Genomic DNA, 22929 nt, shown 5'->3' with positions numbered 1-22929 from the left:
CTGAAGACCTTGAATTCTGATTTTTTAAATTTTTTATTTTTTTTAAGGCAGGTATACAGTGCTTAAAATTCTTTTAGGGTCCAGGAATAGCCACACAAACCACTGAGACACCTATCTCAGGCATATATGGATGGTTTGTTGAACTCACACTTAAAGACTGATTGATCAGGAACACAGACTCTGTAGTTGAGACTATGACCCTGAATGCTTTCTAGAGTCAGTTTATAAAGGCAAAGCCGACAATTGACTCGTACTTGGGTGGAAAGTGTCTCAGGATGGTCAGCGCAATGTCAGCAGCTATTGCAGGTGGTCCTGAAACAAAAATGGCCACAGTCAGGCTAATGATGTAGGTGTAAGACCCCCAGCACGGTGGTCTTAACGTGGAGACCCCCACCAAGAACCAGCGAGACCAAGGTTTCGGTTGCAACACGCAAGAGGCTTTATTGCAGGGGGTCGGGTACCCGGGCGTCTCAGTCTCTGGAGAGGCTGGCGCGCCGAGCGAGTCTTTCGGGGGGTCTTTTATAGGGATTTTAGCGGGAAGTGCGGGTGCAGAAGCGAGAAGCATAGTTACAGGGCTCTGATTGGTAAATTTAAATGAGGCGAGGTTATGGTCCGGTCATCAGATGGGCTCTAGGAACAGGGGAGTTTACCCGTTCCCTGGGCCAGATGGCCGACCATAAATATCTCGTTTGACATGAAGTGAGGTTATGGCCCGGTCATCAAATGGGCTCTGGGAACAGGGGAGTTTACCCGTTCCCTGGGCCAGATGGCCGACCATAAATATCTCGTTTGACATGAAGTGAGGTTATGGCCCGGTCATCAAATGGGCTCTGGGAACAGGGGAGTTTACCCGTTCCCTGGGCCAGATGGCCGACCATAAATACCCTGTTTGACAAGGACAAACTGTTTCTTTTATCTCTGGGCCCCAGGCCTCATCTTATCCCGGGAACCTATTATTCTAGTCTTGCCTTGCAAGATAGCGTTACTGCTGCTATGCTTGCTATGGCGGGTGCACAGGGGAGGGGGTCTTGTCTTACATAGGGAAGGACAGTGGGCTTTAGCAGTATGCTAAATGAGCTTGTAAGGAAGGGTGTGGTTAGAGCTGGCCTAGAGAGGTGCACCTCTCAAGTGAGGTTAGAACTATCCAACAACTGGATCTAAAGAAATGAAAACTATCTTTGAGCTATGCTATTTTCTGCCTTGGGCCCTTGGCCAGTTTTAGACCAAAAAATTACAGATGAGGCTAAACTAAGCTTTTTATTTACATACAAAATAAAGTGTATCAATTGGGAGAATCAGGTTGAATTAGAAATCAAACAAATGTTGCTTCAAAGGAAATGATTGATTTAAAAATATTTATTTGTATATGAGTGTTCTGCCTGCATGTACACCTGTGTGCCAGAAGAGGACATCAGATCACATTACAGATGGTTGTGAGCCACTGTGTGGTTGCTGGGAATTGAACTCAGGACCTCTGGAAGAGCAGACACTGCTCTTAACCACTGAGCCATCTCCAGCCCAGGTTTTTTTTTTTCCTGATTTTTTTAAAAAAGAGGAACAATGAGTTAAAATAACTTGAACAATTTTTGATTGACCTTGCTAGTTACTTAGAGTTAATTTAGATTGATGTAGGCAGTCTGCTCATAACACTTATGTCAATGTGATTGGTGGTTTAGTTGTTAGTAATGTAGTAAGGTTTTAAAAAGGTTTGTAAGGAAAGGTGTATTTATGTGAATGCAGGTGCCCTTGGAGTCTGGTAGAGGGCATCAGATCCCTGCAGCTGGAATTAAAGGTGGTTATGAGCTGCCTGATAAGGGTGCTAGGAGCTTGGGTCTTCTGCAAGATTTTGTTGGTAGTTTTTCTTTTCTTTCTTTGTTGACTTAAGAGTCTCTGGCTGTCCTGGACTCAGTATGTAGACCAGGCTGCCCCTGCTTCCTGAGCACTGGGATTAGGTGGGGGCCCCTGTCCCTGGTTCCTTAATGTTGTCTTGGATGTGGATGGAATAAGTTCTAGTTTCTGACTTAATGATACAGAAATGCATTTGCTGTTTTCCCTTTTTCATTCATTCTTTTCTTGACATAATAATGGCTGTCTGTATAGCACAGAATATCCTCAAGAGGGAGCTTCCTGATTCTGTATTTAGAGTGGTAAGAATAGAGGCATGTTACCACACCTGCTAGTTTTATTATTTATCTCGTGTTTATTATTAATCTTTTATTATTAACCTAGCCAAAGTAGTTTACTTGTTCATTTTTGAGACAAGGTGGCATATAGCGAGGGCTGGCCTTAAACTCACTCACTATACAGTTTAGGATGATCCACCTGCCTCCATCTTCCAAGTTAGAGCCACCAGGCCCAGCTCAAACTGAGGTTTTGCCATTTGTTTTTGTTGTTGTTTTGTTTTTTGAGACCGGGTTTCTCTGTGTAGCCGTGGCTGTCCTAGAATTCATAGAGATCTGCCTACCTCTGCCTTCCCAAGTGCTGGGATTATAGGCATGTATCACCTCACCCGGCTGCATTAATATTTCTTGAGGGGTTTTTATATCTGTATTTGTGAGAGATGGTCTTCATTTTGTACATGATACTATTGGCGACAGAGAATTTGTCCAGGTGGGGTTTTTTTTTCTCTGTGTTTTATAGTACATCCTGAGTTTAATTTAAACCTTTAAAGATTTCATGTAAATACTGAAGCCATCTGAGCCTAAACATTTCCTCGTGAGCAGCTTTTTGCCTAATTGTTAAGGTTTGAATGTGATATGTTGCTCCACCATGTGACCATGCACACCTCTAATCCCACTACTTGAGAGGCAGAGTCAGGTTGAGCTCTGAGTTTAAGGCCAGACTGGTCTATAGTGCGAGTTCCAGGTTAATGCTAACCAGAGCTACAGAACAAGACCTTGTCGCAAAACACTGCAAGCATGCATGGTCTTTGGCTTTTGTTCTTTTAGCTGACCATGTTGGCATGGGCTAGTAGCACCATGACTCTTACTCTGAGGTCTGTTGGTCACAAGTACGAGGTCAGCCTCTGCTACGTAATTAGTTCTAGACCAGCTTGGGCTAGGCATCATGACGGAAATTTACCATTCACTATACCACCAAAGACCAACTGCATGAACCCTGACAGGTCTGTGTACTTAAATTCTACATGCCTGATCTGAGTCAGCAGTTTGTTTTTCAGTGACAGGTTCCTGAGAGGGAAGATGAAGACATTGAGAAGTAAAGAACACAGGAATGTTGAAGGCTGGAGGTTTATGCCAACCAAGTTTATTAAGAAGAACTTTTTTTTTTCAAGACAGGGTTTCTCTTTGTAGTAGTCTTGGGTGTCCTGGAGCCAGACCAGGCTGGCCTCAAACTCACAGAGATCCACGTGCCTCTGCCCCAGCAAGTGTGGGGATTACAGGTGTGCAGCACCAGGCCCAGCAAAGAACAGCATCGTACATATGTTATACATGGGGAAGGTGGGACAGTTAGCAGAAAGCAATCACACAGTGGGATGACTGTCATCTGGCAGCTAATCAAGCCGTGCTGCACAAAGATACAGGATATCTTGAGAACTCAGTGTCCTTGAGACTATAGCCTCAGTCTTCTTCAGGGGGGATGCCTTTTTTCCAGGAACTGAAACTTTAACTCCCTTGAGGCCCTCTGGCCCTGTCCTGCCCCAGACTTTGTCAAGCCTGCCCCTGTGCAAGGACACAGAGCTAGTTCCCTTTGGCTTTCCATGAGTGCTTCTGGCACACAACACATAGCAGTGAGTAGAGTGGCTTAAATTTTGGAATTGGCAACTGAGTGATTTCCATTCCTTCTATCCCAGCCAGACTTTTATGGTTCTCTTCTGTGAGGAGAATTGATCCTGGAGAGACTAGGAACTCCCTTTGTGTGCCGGGTGTGAGAGGAACGCCCTTGAGTAACTGGTACCTCTTTTCTGTTGTTTCTCCACTCCAGGCTATTGAAATGAAGAGACAAGGTATTCTGGCAAAATGACTATTGAGAAAGCTAGTATAGTGTGCTTGTGATGCTTTGAGCTTACTCAAGCATCACCGCCTCCATAGGCTCATATATTTGATGTCACCAGGGGTGGCAGTATTTGAGGAGTATTAGGAGGGGGTCCGTGGAGGAGGTGTGTCACTGGCCCAGTCTCTGGCTCTCCTCTGTTCCTCTCTGCTTTCGGGTCAGGATGTAGCTCTTAGCTTCTGTTCTAGGACCATCCTTGCCACCGTGCTCCCTGACATGGCAGTGGACTGACCGTCTGAAACCAATCAAGCCACAATTAAATGCTTTCTTTTACGAGTTGCCTTGGTCATGGTATCTCTATACAGCAGAATAATGACTGAGTCTCACAGTTTGTCTTGCTGAGGAGCTGCTTTAGGGCAGTTTACATAGAGTAATGGGTATTTCCACTCTGGATATCTTCACATCCAGATGTGGATGCTTGCCTGTCTGACTCTTATTATCATGGGGTGACTTGAGGCTTCAGTTCTTCCTATCTTTCCAACCCCAGCCTTTTAATGTCCTCTCTATCGTTTTCTCAACTATGTTGTCTTATTGGCTTGGAAATTACTATATAGCCTAGACTGGTCTCAAACTTGTGAATCTCCTGCCTCAGCTTAGAAGTGGGTAATATCATGATGCCTATCTTATTCTTCCAAATTATCTTAAAACATTTAAAAACTTGTGTGTGTGTGTGTGTGTGTATACATGTATATATGTATATATATATATATATATGTATATATATATTGTACATGGAGGTGGGAGTACACATCTGAATACCCAAATTGAACATCTACAGACCAGATGACAACTTGCTTCCTACCATGTGAGCCCTATGGATGGAGCTCAGTATCTTTCTGTTTAGTTGGTAGTAAGCTCCTTTGCTTTCTGAGACATTTCACTGGCTTCAGCTCTGCAAATCTTAAAAGGTGAAAAATGGAAATTCTGGGGGTTCTTCCTGTCATTCATTAGCTACTCTAAGTTCATTTTGCTGATTACCAAACCCTTGGTAATCTAGTAATGAATAAAAATATCAAGCTTGCTTTAATCGCCATGGTTGTCTGTGGTCTCCTAGTGCCACGACAGTACCCTGCATGACTTCTGAATCACACTGTGACCCAGCGTGTCTAGGCTGTCAAGAAGGTAGAGTCTGGGTAATGGGAAAGAAAAGATGCTTAAGTTTTTTTCCATCATTAACTGCTGCCCTCAGATTGTAAGAGCTAGGTTCTCCCTCCCAGGCTCATGGAAAGCCTGTGTTGAAGTTCTTGTAATCAGCTAACTGAGCAGAATCTGAATAACCAGGGTAGATCCTGGAGCATGGGCTGTATTGACTTATAAATAACAGGGAAAACAATCCCATCAGGCGTCTCTTTGAAACCATTTGGACCTCTTAACAGGAATTGTTCAGTTGTGCACAAGGAGTTCTGTCTACCCTAAGAGGCAGAATCAGCCTGTTCCTTGTAAGGAGGTATGCTTAAAATTTTGTATGTCTGATTCAGTTTTGTATTCTATCAGAGTCAGTTGACTGCCTCTGTCGGTCTGTTTCTCTTTTTGAGAAAGGGTGACTCAAGATGGCCTTAAGCTTGGATCCTCTTGCCTCTCTCTCCCAAGTGCTGGTAGGAATATTGTCCCTGAAGGCGTATATTTCCCCACCACACAGTATACTTGGAGGTAGTTGTTAAGACTTTATAGATATTTAATACCACCAATTAGGCATAGTGGTGCTTGTCTTTAATCCTAGTACCTTAGGGAGGATCCCCACACTTGGGACAGGAGGATTTCTTTGACTTTGAGGCTAGGCTCAGCTACAGAATGAGAGCTTCTCTCAAAAAAGTTACTCATGGCTAGAGAGACGGCTCAGTAGCCAAGAGCAGTTGCTGTACTTCAGAGGACCTGAGTTTGGTTCCTGGCATCCATATTGGGCAGCTTTGCATGATCCTGCAATTTCAGTTGCAGAGGATTTCACACTTTCCTCTGACCCAAGGCTACCTGTGCATATATTGCATAGACACAAACACAAATAAATATCTTTAAAAAGGTCTCCACCTGTCTAGTGGGTCATGTTCCTTTGGATAAATACCAAAACAAGATGTTGGGCAAAATTCTATATGTGTTTTCTCTAAAGTTTAATGCCAGTAATAAGGTATAGCCCAATACAGCTGTAATGGGCACAGCATTGAGTAAAGCCACACTGCATGGTATATACGCAGTCTGTTGCTAACTGACATTAACTTATATGATTGAGTGGCCCACGCTTCTGAATAGAATTTGTATTGTAGTTGGTTTCTTCAAAAGATTTTTTGAAGAGTTGACATAATGATTTGCTCTTACTGATGATCAACACAGCTTAGGCCACCCACTTCTTGTATACCTTGCGAGGATTGTGGGGTCACTGAGCTCACTTAGAACCCCAAGAATAAGCCTTGGAGAGACAGCCACAGAGTGTTATTCTGCCTCCCTAGTTCCTGTTGATAGGACTTTACAACCCTCCTCTTCATCTGGTATAAGAAAGACCCAAAAAAAAATTAAAGAAAAAAAAAAAAAAAGAAAGAAAGAAAGACCCACTTCCCTGTTGGCTTTTCAATAGCTCATGTTTTGACTGACCAATCCTTAGCTTTGTGGATTGTTGTGGAACTGTGCCTTCTGTGTTCTACCATTGTGCTCCATTCTCAGCTCTGGGTCTAAACCAAGACTCCTTGAGGTACCAAAAGCAGAGGATGCTTACATCTGTATCTGTGTGTAAGTTCTGCACATCCTCCTGTGAACTTCTTTCTAGATTATTACATCCTCCTGTGAACTTCTTTCTAGATTATTTAGAATGCCTAATACAAAGTAAGTGCTGGGCAGACTGTCACTATGTGTTCAGGGCCTGGAAACATGGCAGAGTCAGTACTGACAGTTTCTCTTATTTTTAATCCTTGGTTAAACTTGCAGTTTCTATATGATTGTATTTTGTTGTCTGATTATAGAGATACCTACCTGTTCCAGCCAGGATAACCAGGTGCCACTGATAGTGGGGAACTGCTTACCTTGTTAATATGTTAAAAAGCGTAACGTAGTTAACAGCATCCAAGTGCAATTCTTACTTGTTCCTTTGTTCATCTGTTTTTCTTGACAGGCTCTTGCTGTATAGGTGAAACTGGCCTCAAAGCTGTGACCTTTCTCCAGCTTCTGATGCTGGGATTATGGATATATACTACTTTGCCCACTGCAGTTGTTAGTACATATAAAAATCTGAAACGTTAACTGTTAATTAACTAGAGTTGTGTTTTTATATAAAATTCTGGAAAATTAATTATACAAAGGCCCCCCAGCCCGTGGTTAAGGATATAGAAGGCCAGACAACTTAATCATACTTTGAGAATACTTGAAAAGTGACATTACCATGAATTGTTGGCATTTGTAATTTTGATTTTTATCAGGGATAGGGATGTGTGTATATGTGTGTGTGTGTGTGTGTGTGTGTGTGTGTGTGTGTGCGCGCGCGCGCGCGCTCACATGCACGCTTTTATTAGGAATTAGAAGTACTCGCTTTCATCTTAACCACCTTGGTGTATGTACTGCTTGTACAAACTTCATATTTGTACCATGAAAGCTTGTTAAGGAACAGAGGCTGGAAAGCCAAGAGTGTCTGTGCAGGAGAAGCTTAGTGTCTGCCCTAGGAGTTAAGGGCCATGAGCAAGGGCCCTGCACGCGCTGCCAGGGACTCAGGGTTTGTCGCGCTGCACCCAGACAAAGAGAAAACAAAGTCACTGGCAGTTTGAAGACTTTTGGTGTGTTAACTAGTCCTTTCCTACGGGGACTCAGAACCCAGAGCTTCAAAGTATAGCTCTTGGCTGGCTGAGTCCTTTGAAGAAAAGGAGCTGAAGGCCCTCTGATGTAAGTCTCTCTACTGTTCTCATCCTCCTGTTTCTAAACCCCACTTTTATGAAGCCAGCCACAGACTGGAGATGCCGTTCAGTCCTCTGCCCTCTGTTTCTTTGTAAGAACCGGCCACAACAGTGTCTCTGACCTGTCTCTTAGGACAGTAGTGTCAGCCTTTACACAGGCGATCCTGCCCCAAAACCAGGAGGAAAGAGTGCCCAGGAGGCCAGGAAAAATGAGCTAAACAGACAAGCTTGGCTGAATTTTCCGTCTGTCCATTATTTTAAAAATTAATTCACTCTATGTAGGCGGGTGTTTGTCTTCATCATGTATGGCTGTGCATCGTGTGTGTGCCTAGTACCCTCAGGCCAGAAGCGCTCATTGGATCTCTTGGGACTGGAGTTGTTATAGGTGGTTGTGAGCCACCGTATGAGTGCTGGGAATTGAACCCGGCTCCTCTGAAGACCACTTAGTTCTTAACTGCTGAACCGTGTCGTCATGACCCGTCCCCCCATGACCCGTCCCCCCATGACCCGTCCCCCCTGTGCCCCCCCCACACCCCCTGTTCTTATCTCTTGTTTACATAGCTGCTCATTCGTGAATCTTGATCTTTGCTGTGTCTTCATTTCTGGTTTCCTCCTCCTCCTCCTCCTCCTCCTCCTCATCATCATCATCACTATTATTAAATGGGTTTTTCTTAAATGTTCGGAGGCTTCTGATGACACTCAGTAGACACTGGTGTCTGCTGGACAGTGTCTGATGTGGAGTGCGGGCTCTCCAAGATGAACTTTATGCCTTTCATGTGCCTGTTCTAGTTTCTTCCTATTGCTGTGATAAAACTGTAGTATTCAAGTCCACTGGGAAAGACCAAATACTTAGACACAATTCAATTTAGAATAAATGAACTTATTACTGCCAGCAGAAAGACAGCAGCCTTAGAGCTGACAGCATGCTGACCAGAAAGCGGGTTAAGGTGCTCAAAAGTGGACATCAGAAAGGTGTGTGCTACAGCTGTCCACAGGGTCCACGCTAGGCAGGAACGCTTTTACTCCCTTGGTTGCTTACTTTCCTGCCCTACTGCAATAAAAAGACCATCTGATTCCCTTCCCACAGCAATAGGCAGGATTTACAGAAGCAAAAGCAGCTGTTAACACCGCACAGCCTATTATCCTATTCTTTTTTTAAAATTTACTTTTTATTTTTAGATTTATTTAATGTGTGCAGGTGTCCACAGGCCATCCTAATATAGACAATTTTTCATTGAGAGAAGTTGACAAGTAGAGCTAACCCTAACACCCACTGAGCGGTCTCCTTAGCTCTTGTTTGTTTTTTGAGACAGCTTTGCTGTGCAGCCCATATTGACGTGGCATTCATGATCCACCTACCTTAGCCTTCCTTCCAGGTGCTATGAATTCAGGCACCTCCATTTTGCCCAGCTTCTTTCTTTCTTTCTTTTTTCTTGTTTTTTTGAGATAGGGTTTCTCTGTGTGAACCTTGGCGTCTTGGACTCACTTTGTAGACCTCGAAGCTGGCCTCGAACTCACAGCGATCTGCCTGCCTCTGCCTCCCAAGTACTGGGATTAAAGGCGTATGCCACCACACCCAATATTTAATAAACATCATCTTTTAGCAATTTTTATGAAAATTTAAAAGTAACAAGATTAAAATCTCCCTCCAAAATAATGGCTTGTATTTATACGGGTGGAAGTGCTTACTGCCTCATTCTGCATTGATAACATGTATCAAATTATACTATGCCCCTGAATATGTAAAATATATTTTAGTAGATACATTTTAAGAAAATTCAATGTTTTGACTAAAAAAACCAACTTGTACTGTCTTAGTACTTTTTTATTTCTCTGTACAGCATGACTAGGATAGTTTAAGAAGAAACAGTTTATTGAGGGCTTACAGTTTCAGAGGGTGAGTCTGTGACCATCTTGGCAGGGAACGTGGCGGTAGACAGGCAGGCTTGGTGCTGGAGCAGTAGCTGAGAGCTTATATCTTGGCAGAGCTAACTGGGAAGGGTGTGGTTTCAAAAGCCACCTGCATTAACCACATCCCCACTAATCACCACCACCCCCAGTGACACAACCTAACAAGGTTACATTTCCTAATCCTTTCCAAACAGTTCTACCAAGTGTGGGTACTAAGTACTCAAATACATGAGCCTATGTGAACCACTCTCATCCAACCCGCACATGCTCCTATGGAACAACAAGATGCACAGGGTGTGAATGTTGGCTAGTTAAGAAGACCCCAGCACCCTGTACAAGCCAGGCATGGCCGTTTCAGATAGGCCAGCTGGCCAAAGGCTTCCATCCTTTAGCCTCCAACATAGGGGCCCATCATGATTCAACATGCTTTGTAATTCCAGCACACTTGCGTAGAGAGGCAGGAGGATGACCACAAGTTTAAGATTCGATAAGGCTAAATATAAATAGATCTTGTCTCAAATCTGTATGTGCAGGATATTGGGAGCTCTGTCCATAACTGGGGCAGTGGTAAAATACTGATAACATTTTGTTCTATATGTGACATAGTGAAATGTTCGGCCAACACTCTCATCTCTGCAGCCTGGAATCCAGATTTTAAGTGTACATCTCCTCCCAAAGTTTTGACTTTCTCCCTGCCGACTTCTCTGGTTTTTGTGCACATGGCTTCTGGGTAGCCTGCCTTTCCGTTCAATCCTGTTTCCTCTAATTCTAGCAGGTAAAAGGCTCAGTTTGGCAAGACAGTCCCAGATCGCATTCCTGAAAATCATGCACTTCTGATGACTGATAGGTAAATTTGAAGGGTATCTTGTGAAGGACGAGGTAGTTCTGGAAAGCCCTTTTTAAAGGGTAGGTGGGGTTCCCATCTCTAGTCAGAGCACACTACCCTCTCAGCACCTCCTGTGTCAAATCTGTCAGTACTGGTGTTTGCAGAGTTAAACTGGCTCTTCCTGCTCTTTCTGAAGCTGTGGGTAGGGCTGAGAGTGCTGAGTGCCTCCTGGGTCATCTTCTCAGCATCTAAACTCAGATGTGAGCAAAAAAAGAGAAGGTGCTCCTGTCACTCAGGGAATTGCAGGCGATGTAGTTAATGTTTTGTACGAGGGACAAAGACCACAGGGCAGTCCACCCCTCCCCTTCTTTCTTTCTCTCTTTCTCCATTCGTTCTTTCTTTTATGGCTCGGCTAGCACAGCCTAACCCAGGGTCCTGGAGGGGAGGGCAGTGTAGACAGACACAGGACTGCGACTGGCTGCACTTGAAGAGTGTTCAGTTTTCCACAGTTGCTCCTATGGCAGTTCAGCTGTTTACTAAAGATAGACTTCTTTCTCCTGGTTTCTGAGTTCCTCTTTCACACTTCTCTGTTCTTGTGGTCTCGTATGTGCTGGAGGACGTTCCTGCTTAGACATTATCTCATGCCTGCAGCTTTCAGAGGTCATGTAGCCACACTCAGGCAGGGTTTGTGCTTGAGAAAGGAACTGCAGCTCATCTGGACCCTCACAGTTTGAGCTTTCTGCTGAGTTCCCTTGGGAGGCTTTGAACTCACTGTCTAGCCTTGGTAGGCTGTAAACTTGCTTCTTGAGTGCTGGGATTACAGACCTGCACAGCCAGTCCTGGCTCAAATAAATGTCAGGAGTGGTAGAGCCATAAGTGGAATGCTATGCAGGTGGATACGTTGTTAGTGAACTATGCTAACCAGCCTGTGTGTGTTAAGGAAACAGACAAGCAGGAGAGTGTGTTTGGTCCCATTTGTCTTAGGTGGTTCAGGTCTTGTTTCACTTTTTAGGTAGGGTCTCACCACATTATCCAGACATATTTATATCCTGCTTAGCTTCTTGAGTAGTTGAGAGTGGAGTGGGAAGCTTTATTTATGAATGTTTTTATGGAAAGATAATAGTGTACTCCAAAAGAATTATGTGTTGAGGATGTGCAATAAGAAATTTTACTGTAAGCCTTGACTTACAACTAGTATGGGTTGCGTAGAATACAGAAATTATCAAAGTAAGTAAAAATAGGCGTTCGCTCTCTGTCTCTCTCTCTCTCTGTCTCTCTCCCTCCCTCCCTCCCTCCCTCCCTCTCCACACACACACACACACACACACACACACACACACATACACACCCACTTTGCATGCTTGAGGCTCTGGAGTCCATCACCTATACCTCAAAAAGTAAAAAGTAAAATCAAAAAGTGCCACTTACATGTTACAAGGTCGCTGCTGAGCGTGAATCTGCAGGTTTCATGGATCTTGGCGCTTGCCTCAGTTACTCTTGCAGCCTTCATTACTAACTCTCTTTCCAGGTTAGGGTGCAGTCATTGACGTGAGGTTCTTCTGCAGTTACCGGGGACACGGTTTGCTTCTATTTTTCTTTGAAATTCTGTCTAGGCAGAGTGATCGCTACAAGTTTGAATCCAGTCTGGGCTACAGACTGTCTTTTTTTTTTTTTTTTAAAGGGGGGCAGGGGTGGAGAGAAAAGCTTTTAATAAACAATCTTTATTTGTATTTCTTACAGATTTGTGACATTCAGAAGCACAGACTGTATAATACTGCTACTAAATCAGATCAACTATGAATTGGAATGTAAAGCCAGAGAGTGCTGCCAAAGCCCCGGCATATTCTAAAAGCCAGTCCATCCTGCAGCAGTTTTTAATGACGCCCACAGCTGCTCAAAGCTCTTTCAGCCACCCTGCCATTAACCAGGAGGCGTGCATGTATCCGTCTAATTCAAACTCCGCTTCACAGCCACCTCTGAATGGCAGAAGTTATCTGTCTCCTCAGAGCTCTGTTTCTAATGTGCATAATAGGACAGCCGTGGCCCCACAGTCCTCACTGCAAAGAGTCACGTGTGCAAATGTTAAAGGACCCCAACAACAAAACCACAATTTGCAAACAGTGTCTTCAGGAGCTATGCCAAATGGCTGGCTGAACCCATCAGTGAGGAGTTTTATGCCTTCTCATACAGAAGCAGGCACATCCCATAATCCTGGTGGAGGGACTAATATGCCTTATATGCATGCACCACAGAGTCAGCTTGTCCCATTAGATAGCTATTCTGGGCAGCTACAAATGACTCCTTCAAATTCTTTAAAAGTTCCTGTAACATATCAAGGAAATTATCAAGGAAACCAAGGACTTAACCACTCTGTCAATCAACCAGATCAACTGGTTGCCTGGACACAGTACACATCCAATGAACTCACTTACCCGGAATACAGGCCTCCTCCAAAGCAATGCCCTTACTTACCACAAACCTTTGTACCGTCTACTACATCATTACAAGTCAAAAATAGTCAACTTTCAACTTACACACAGGCCTTACAAACAAAGCACCCTGTACCTGTGTCGTCATATCAGTGTGCTGCAGAAACCAACAAAGGACTCTCTGCCCTTCCTCACAGCTGTCGGTATGGAAGCCCACATGCGCAGAATTCTCGGCTAGTTAATAAACAGTTACCTCTGGAAGTTCCTCAGAGTTCAGAAATGCACTCACCTGAAAAAAAGAAAGATCCTTACAGAGGCTTTAAACAGCAGTGGCAGCAGAACGCTAACGAAAAAATCAACACCATTGGAAAATTCTGCGAGTTAAAAATAAATACCAAACCGTCTTACAATGAATCTGTTAGCTCTTCTGGGGATGGTATTCAGACTTTTCTTCAAAATAATCAAGAGAAAAGAAAATATTCATACAATCCAAATACAAATCAAGCAATAGACACAAACATCACAAAAGAAAAGCTGGTGAGAGATATTGAATCACTTGTAGAAATCAAAAAGAAGTTTTCAGAACTCGCAAGAAAAATTAAAATTAATAAAAGTCTTTTGATGGCAGCTGGTTGTAGTAAAACAGCCAATACTTCTTACATTGAACCAACTCAGCCTTCTGAATTTTCAACAAGAGAAATGTCTGCTAAAAGTGACAACCACTGCTCCAGGGAATTGCTAGCAACATGTCTTTCTCTTTGGAAAAACCAACCTCCAAAAACCACAGGAGAAAACGTTCCCAAACCTGTAGAAGAAAAAGATTGTGACACATCAAGAGCCAGTGCTGTAGCAGTTGGCAGTTCGGGCGCCACAAATGAAGTTAGAGCTTTTTGTTTGGGTGTTGGGAATCCTCAGAGAATGATGAGCTCATCACAAACAGTGTTGCCAGTTCTCACACCGAGTTACGACTCTTCAGGTGTAGCTGTTGTAAAAGCAACAGAGCTTCAGATTGCTGTGGTGTCACCGTTAGTTCTTACAGATACCAGTGCCTTATCTGGGAAAGAGTTAGCAGCTCAAGTTTTACCTGAAACTGTGTATCCAGTTGTTAAGGAAGGTAGTGTTTGTAGCTTACAAGACCAGCAGGCAGAAACTGCTTTGCCTTTTGATGGTACAGGAGCGTTAGCAAGTAGTGCCATATCAGCTGAGGTTTCTGTGCACAAGCCAACACAGGGCGATCCAGGTGTGGTTGATAGCAGCCTAGGAAAACCTTCCCTGGGTGCTGAAGCTCTGCCTAACCTAAGGGACAGCACTGCTGTGAGCGAGCCCATGTTACAGATCGAAAGTATCTGTTCTCTTGCAGAAGGTGATGTATCTTACAATTCCCAGATAGCAGAGATATTCAGCTGTGTACAAAATGAGCCCCTGAAACCATCACCTAATCAGGTAATTAATAGTCAACAAGAACAAGTAGACGACACCACTGAAAATAAAGACTTTAGTTTTCAGAAAGATAAGTGTGTGCAGCTAACAGAAGCTCCTCATGAAGTCACTGAGCAGCCAGAGCCGCCGCAGCCCCTAGAGCCAGCATCGTGTGGCTATGCCGAAGCAAACCGGGAAATTCTAGAGGAAAGCTGCAAGGAGCACCCTGGTGGCAAGGAAAGCACAGCCAAGGATGTGTGCACATCAGCTGCTGTGCAGCAGGACACTCACCCTCAGGAAACTGTTATGGCCTCCAGTCTTCCTACAGTAAGTGACGTTCATGACGAAAATGAACCTGTCTCATACCTCCATGACCAGCTGTCAGAACTTTTAAGAGAGTTCCCTTATGGCATTGAAACTGTTCCCAGACATAAAGTTTCTGTGGACCAACAAAAGACACGCGAAATCTTAGAAAATCAAACTAGTATTAAAACTGGTAACATGTCTTGTGATAGCACTGACCAAATAAAAATTACAGTATTAAACTCTGAACAAATCAAAGAATTATTTCCTGAAGAGGATCAGGCTTGCGACTTAGGCACATCAGAAGAACCTGAGAATAAAAAAGGTATTGAGGGAGCAAAGAGCCCGTGTGACTCTCAGGCCCTCAGAGAAGAAAACCCTGACCCTGGAGAGCTGGACCTAGAGAAGGACACCATTCATTGCTGTGCCTTGGGCTGGCTGTCTATGGTTTATGAAGGCGTGCCACAGTGCCGTTGCGGTTCCACGGAAAAGGAAAGGAAAGACCAGTGTTCTTCAGACCTTAACAGTTGCAAACAAAAAGAGCAGTCCTGTGATAGTGGAATTACTGTTTTTGAAATCAATCCTGTTTCTAATAACTCAAACACTCCCTTAGCCGAAGCGCCCGAGAAAGGCCATTTTTCTGAAATGCATGGGGAAAAAATAAAAACATCCAAAACAGAAGACAGCAGTTCACCAAGGGTGGAACAGGAATTAAACTGTGATTTTTTAATTAACTGCTATAAGGATAGACCGGGTACTTTAAAAATAGAGCATGTCAGCTCACAGAAAACGGAGCAAAAGCTAACAAATGTTTCACCTAAATGTGACACACCAAATCCCTCAAAAAGCAATAAAACAGCAACCCCCAAAATATTTCATGTGATAACTTCCAACTCTGATAAAAATACGCCGTCATTTTCTAAACAAGTGTCTCAGGAAAGCCAACAGAAAAAACACATGTCTCAAGACTCAGGTCCAGTAAAAGCACATGTAAGACTTTTGCCAAATAAAGATCCGTGCAGGAGGAATAACTCTCTAACACAGTCAGTGTCACCAGAAAAGAAGAAATTCAAATTCAAAGCAGGTGGCTCTAGGCTGAAATATTTTGAAAAAAGAAAGAGGGACCACGTGATTAGTCCAGATATGTATATAAAAAAGAAGAAATACGAGAAACAGGAGCAGGACAGAAATGCTGGGGGCACACTCAAGTTGTGTAGTACTCTGACAGAAGACCCAAAGGAAAGAGCCAGTGTTAAAGAAAAGACAGTGCCGAGTTCTGAGCCCTTAGACTCAAAGGGTAGCTGCTCCAAGAGTGCTAGAGTTATAACTGTGCAGGAGTATTTACAACGCAAGAAAGACAAACATGTACCCGGGAATAAGGCTTCCAAAAACACGTGTGTAGAAAATGTGCCAGGTGACTCCGAACACTTGAAGTCCAGTAAGCATTCGGCACCAGCAAGCTCCGTCAAGGTAGTTGAGGGCCAGAGAGTCAGTGCAGAGGCCTCAAAAGAACCAGAGCACAGTTCCACCAGCCATGGTAGAAGTGTGAAGACCCACCATGCTGAGGAGTCCAGGACACATGCTGTGTCAAGTAAAGGGAAACTTGGTTGGAAGAAGTCTGACAAAACCTGTATCGATAAAAAAAAGTTAGAAAGCTCGATAAGTAGTGAGTCCAGCCAGGCAAAGGAACAAAAGAAACAGTACCTGAATCGAGTTGCGTTCAAATGTATAGAACGGGAAAGCATATGCCTCACCAAGTTGGATGGCGGATTCAAGAAGCTTAGTAAAGAGGGAAAGAAGAGTACGGCATGTGTTCCCAGGACGAAAGACACAGACAAGCCCAGTATGTTGGAGTTTAAGTTATGTCCGGATGTGATACTGAGGAATACAAGCTCTGTTGACAAGCAGGATGCACCAAAGCCTGGGCCTGGGAAGGAGCAAGCACCTCTGCAAGGTCCAGTATGGTTTTCTTCCTTTTTGGTGTGTGTGTGTGGGGGGGGGGGGGGCACAGTCACACATGGTCCAGGTTGGCGTTAAACCACTTTGTCGTTATGCTTGGTTTTAACCGATCCTTTTGTCCTCCCTCTCCCAAGTAGTAGAGCAGTAGGCACAGGCGCCATAGTTCCGCGGGAAGCGCTGCAGAGGTGTAGCCCTGAGCGTGGGTGAGTGGGATGGGAAGCGCTGCAGAGGTGTAGCCCTGGGCGTGGGTGAGTGGGATGGGAAGCGCTGCAGAGGTGTAACCCTGGGCGTGGGTGAGTGGGATGGGAAGCGCTGCAGAGGTGTAACCCTGGGCGTGGGTGAGTGGGATGGGAAGCGCTGCAGAGGTGTAGCCCTGGGCGTGGGTGAGTGGGATGGGAAGCGCTGCAGAGGTGTAACCCTGGGCGTGGGTGAGTGGGATGGGAAGCGCTGCAGAGGTGTAGCCCTGGGCGTGGGTGAGTGGGATGGGAAGCGCTGCAGAGGTGTAGCCCTGGGCGTGGGTGAGTGGGATGAGAAGCGCTGCAGAGGTGTAGCCCTGGGCGTGGGTGAGTGGGATGGGAAGCGTTGCAGAGGTGTAGCCCTGGGCGTGGGTGAGTGGGATGGGAAGCGCTGCAGAGGTGTAACCCTGGGCGTGGGTGAGTGGGATGGGAAGCGCTGCAGAGGTGTAACCCTGGGCGTGGGTGAGTGGGATGGCTTGGGATGACAGCGGGTCAGTGTTCGTTGGGTAGCATTTGTTTGATGTTCGTTGCCCTTTGTTTTAAATTTAATAAATTAGTACTGGCAAGTAACTAAACTGACTATTTCCTGAATACAACTATCTAGTCCCTAAGAAACTACATGGTGAAAAGCATTTCTTTTGGTAAAAGTTTTAAGAGTGTCCTGTGTAATTTATTTCAAGAAGTTTTGGGTCTTGTGGTATTGATGGTCACTTTACCACAGAACCTTGGCTGCAGCCGTAGTCTTGGTTTTAGTTTCCCTTTGTACTTGTAATTTCTTTTCTTTTTCTTTTTAACATTGATTGACTTATTATGTATACAGTGCTCTGCCTCCATGATAGAAAATGGCATTAGATCACATTCTAGATGGTTGGGAGCCACCATGTGGGTGCTAGGAATTGAACTCAGGACCTCTGAAAGAACAGTGTTCTTAAACTCTGAGCCATCTCTCCAGCTCCTTGTATTGTTTTGTTTTGCTTTTTGAGACAGGGTTTCTCTGTATAATAGCTCTAGCTGTCCTGGAAGTCCTTCTGTAGACCAGGCTAGCCTCAAACTCACAGAGATCCTCCTGTCTCTGCCTCCCAAGTGCTGGGATTAAAGGCGTGGGCTACCACCACCGCCCAGCTGTAATTTCAAAGCAACCTGCATGTGAAACTTTGTTCCAAATGTTGGGAGGTAATGTACTTGTTAATGTCTGGTTAGTTTGTTTCCATTTTTGAAACTGAGGATGAAGGTGTTAACCCCAAAGTTAAAATGGTAACATCTAATCTACCTATAAAATAGAAGGCCCGTGGAAGCTCTAATTACTTGGGACAAATTAATCTCAAATTAGTCATGAAAGTCTGAATGATGACTAGACAGTAGTACATGTGGAATGCTGGAGGCAGAAGAGTCCAGGGCGTTAAAGGCCAGACATGGCTATGCTACCTCCTCTCAAAAACTAAAATCAGTAACTTTAAAAAAAAAAAAAAAAAAAAAAAGCCAGAGTAGCAATTGTGAGTCATGGGTGGCAACTAAAGGGGAAAATGGATGAGCAGCTGTGGTCACAAGAGAAGGTTGGAGGTTGTGGGTACCACAGCTAATACAGAGTGGAAAAACATAGAATTTTAGTTGAAGTTTTAGTTTATGTGACTTTTTGTTTATCTTTTGAGGTGAATGAAGCTCTATCATAAATGGTGTTTCTTTTTTTTTTAATTTAAAAAAATATTTATTTATTTATTTATACAGTATTCTGCCTGCATGTGTGATAGCAGGCCAGAAAAGGGCACCAGATCTCATTATAATATTTATTTATTATGCATACAATGCTCTGCCTGCATGTACACCTACAGGCCAGAAGAGGGCATGAGATCATGTTATAGATGCTTGTGAGCCACCATGTGGTTGCTGGGAATTGAACTCAGGACCTTCGGAGGTGCAGTCAGTACACTTAACCTCTGAGCCATGTCTCCAGCCCCCAGATCTCATTATAGATGGTTGTGAGACACCATGTGGTTGCTGAGAATTGAACTCAGGACCTTTGGAAGAGCAGACTATGCTCTTCTGAGCCACTTCTCTAGCCCTCAAATGGTGTTTCTTTGTGTAAGGTGTTAGGTATAGAATGTGAACATTTTGTTTAAAATGTCTGATTACAAGGCTACCCATGGTGACACACACTTTCTTTATTCTTTTTCTTTCTTTTTTTCTTTCTTCCTCAAGATAGGGTTTCTCTTGTAGACCTGGCTGTCTTGGACTTGCTCTGTATACCAGGCTGGCCTTGAACTCACCGAGAGCCGCCTGCCTTTTCTTCCCTAGTGCTAGGATTAGAGGTGTGCACCACCACGCCTGGCAGTGGCACACACTTTTAACTCCAATACTTGGGAGGCAGAGGCTCTCTGTGAATTTCACACCAGCTTGGTTTACATAGTAAGCTCCAGGCCTGCTAGAATTACATAATGAGACCCTGTCTTAAAACAATAAAACTAAAACCTAAAAGATTGTAAAATATTCAACTTCCTTAAGCCCTTGTAATAAAGACGGTTATATACAGAGGGTGTATCATATAAGCTACCCCATGACTTGTATTATATAAATTTTTCTCATTATGCTAAAAGAGGAGAAATAGAGGCTATATATCTGAAAACAAATATTTAAACAGTTTCAGGAATAAAAAGTACAAAAGAAGACTGGTTAAAATGCACCCCTACAAGGACAAAGATGCTTGAATCAAGTCAAGAAACAGGTAAACACCATTTGTTTCCTTTTTTGTTTTGTCTTTTAAGTTGCCAGCTTGTATATAACATGGGTATAATTACAATATTATCACAAGGCATGGTTTGTTCATATTCTTTTTTTTAGCCACTTAGTGTTTGTCTGTTTTCTCTTTTAGAATGGAGTAGGAAGCCAGGGTCTAGTTCCTTTTAACAGGAAAGTAATACTACCACAGTGCATTAGGTAAGGGAGTCTTTTCCCCGAGTAGGGACAGATAAAAGTATTGAATTTTCTGGATCTGAGCTGATCTCAACTTTGACATTCTATCAAGTGACATGTAAATAAGAATAGTATATGTAATTGTGGGTAAGCCCTTTCCTGGGATCTGGGGCAGGCTGCAATGGCCTCGCGTAATCCTGCCAGCCTCCGTTTGGTGATTTGCAGGCTCCTTCATTCAGTTCCCTAAGCAAGGTAGGCAAGGACATTCCCACTTGTCGTCTGGCTTATTACATTACTAGACGAGGGTCTTGAACCTGCTCTCTTCCTTCGGTTTCCCTGAGGATAGCGAGGTATTTTCAAGGACAAAAAGCTAGTTATGCTGGAAGCTTTGGTTTGTTTGCTGGTGCTTGGGCTCAGCAGCTGACCTCATGGTGAGGTTGGGCTAGCACGTACTCACCATGAAGTTCTCACACTCTTACTTTTGTGCCCACTTCTTGACGGTTTGTGCTGCTGAGAGTAGAACACAGAGTTCTGTGCATGTTGGCAGGGACCATGTGAACCGGACTTCACTGTCTGCATAACCACAGTGCATGCGTGAGCCCCATCTTGGCTTCTGCATTGACAGTTAGAAGGTAGAGAGGAGGAGCTGTGTCTTAGTTTAAAAGGCAAAGATAGTTTCAGAGTCTTGAAATTGGAAACAAACAGCTTTACCAGGAGCAACGATAGGATATTTTTAAAAAGATACTTAGATTTAAAAGATTTTTAATTAGTGTATTATTTTAAATTAGTGGGTCTCTGGGTCTATACACATGAGTGCCATCAGAGGTGTGAGATCCCTTGGAGCTGGATTTATAGATAGTTTTGAGCCACCAACATGGGTGCTGGGAATAGATCTTGTGTCCACTACAAAAGTGGTTTGCACTCTCAATCACTGAGTCATCTCTAGCTCCAGAATGAGTTTTTTGTTTATTTGTTTGGTTATTTTGTAGACAAGGTTTCTCTGTGTGTAGCCCTGGCTGTCCTCCAACTTGCTTTGTAGACCAGGCTGGCCTCGAATTCATAGAGATCCACCTGCTAGTAACCCCCTGTACTTGAGGGGATGAGGCAGGAGGATTATAGAGAGACCAGCCTGGGTTATAGAACAAAGTCCTGTCTCAAAGAAGGAACATAAAATGGGCTGGATATATAGCCCAGGAGGTCTAGTGCTTGGTTCACATTCTCGACGTTGTGGGTTTGGCACCAGTGCCAGCCAGTTAAAGGAATGGCTAAAGCAGGCTCAGACAGTGTGGTGACGGGAGGAGGGAGAAGGCCTCTAAATGCCGGGCAGCTGGAGACGCAAAGCTCCCAGTCACTGTTTGGAAATGGCCATAGCCTTTATTGCTTACTTTTTGTTTTTTTCTTAAAGATGGTGTCTTAAATAGCCCAGGCTGGCCTTGAACTCTTGATCATCTTATCTTCACCTTTTAAGTGCTAGGCTATGGTCATGTACCCTCGCCACCTTTCTGTATTTTCTCCACTTTGTTTGGTTTTATTTGTTTGTATGTATATGTGTGGGTGCATGCATGTATTTGATTGTTTTCTGAGATGGGATTTCTCTGTGTAGCCCTGGCTGTCCTGGAACTCTGTAGACCAGGCTGACCTCAAGCTCACAGAGATCACCCTGCCTCTGTCTCCCAAGTGCTGGGATTAAAGGCGTGTGCCACCACCGCCCAGCTTGTTTTTGTTTTTAATTGTGCTCTGTGCATATGGGTGCAGTGTCACAGTGTAGGTGCTGGGAACCTAACTTATCTCTTGCTCTCCCCCCCCCCCACCTTTTTTTTTTTGTTTGTTTTTTGGGTTTTTTTTTTTTTTTTTGACACAAGGTCTCACTGTGTTGTCTTGGCTGGTATGGATGGATTCCTTTGTTAACTAGGCTGGCCTCAAACTCAGATCCACCTGCCTCAGGTGGCCACCACCGAACTCTGTCTCCAGCTCCTCCAGCCAAGCTGTTGCCCTGTAACTCAGACTGGCCTTGAGCTGAAGTTCCTCGTCCTTGAACGTGCGGAGATTGTGGGCGCTGCTGCTGTTACAGCTGTCTAGCTCTGCTTTCCGTCCCCACGAATAAATCCTGTACATTTCCCGTCTCAGTTTGATTATGTATTTGTTGTATTGCACATTAAGTGTCGTTTTTGTTTTCTTAGATCGTGCTGATTCCAGACTCTCTAAGAGAAGCTTGAGTGCCAGTGAGTTTGAAACACTACAAAACCCGGTGAAGGACTCAGACGTCATGTTCCGGACCTACAAAAAGATGTACCTGGAGAAGAGAAGCCGCAGCCTGGGCAGCAGCCCAGTTAAATAGTCGAAGGGTACAGTGCCCTGCGTCTGCCACCAGGAAACCCCTAGCGTTTTCTTCTCAGGCTCCCTTGCTGGAAGCATCTCAGGACTATTACATTTGGATTTCTCAGCCAAGGAGTTCAGTTACAGCTTATGTTATATCTTTCACTGATACTGTCTGACTGAAATGCTGGATTAGCTACTGGTGAGCAGGCAAAAGAAACAGGTTGCCTTTCTCTGGGAAGTGCAAAGTGTGTGCTACATTGTTGGAACATGGTTGCTGTTTTAAGTCTTGCTGGCACAGTGGTGCACATGTTATCCTCACATATGACAGACGGACAAGAGGATCAAGAATCAAGGTCACTTTTGGCAGCAGAGTGAGTCCAGTGAGGTCAGTTTAGGCGACATCAAACTCTCTCTCGAAGAACAAAACAGCAGCAGCAACTGAAAACCATGAGGTGGCTTATTTAAGTCTTTCTTTGAGAAGCTGCTGTCCTGAGGTAACTCTTCATTAGCTAAGGACTGGGGCTGTAAATATATTTTTGTTTTTAAGCACATTAGCAAAATTTATTTTTCAGAAAATGTCCACTGTGAATGTCAAAGTATATTCCTAAGTATTTTGTACCTTGCTGTAAAGGGTTTTCTCAGAAGTCTTGTTTTATACTTTTGTTAAACTGAATGGAGTTTTTGGAAGATGTCTTGACATTACTTTTCATACTTGAAATAAACATTTATTTTTTAAAGAA

The 22929-nt window shown here is 44.0% G+C and overlaps 1 protein-coding gene across 1 annotated transcript in view; it reads left to right on the top strand.

Moving 5' to 3' along the window:
* Positions 1–22929, top strand: part of RESF1 (retroelement silencing factor 1) — a 26152-nt gene extending 3223 nt beyond the window's left edge. Inside the window, exons 3-5 of the mRNA XM_084764850.1 lie at positions 12358–16722; positions 19599–19682; positions 22051–22929. Coding sequence (XP_084620976.1) covers positions 12414–16722; positions 19599–19682; positions 22051–22208 — 4551 coding nt within the window. The 5' untranslated portion in view covers positions 12358–12413 and the 3' untranslated portion in view covers positions 22209–22929. The remainder of the gene's footprint in view (positions 1–12357; positions 16723–19598; positions 19683–22050) is intronic.

This window comes from Acomys minous (assembly GCF_964271855.1).
Source record: "Acomys minous genome assembly, chromosome: 17".
Classification (NCBI taxonomy): Eukaryota; Metazoa; Chordata; class Mammalia; order Rodentia; family Muridae; genus Acomys; species Acomys minous.
Note: the sequence above shows the minus strand (reverse complement) of the source record. Positions and strands in the feature narration are given on the sequence as shown.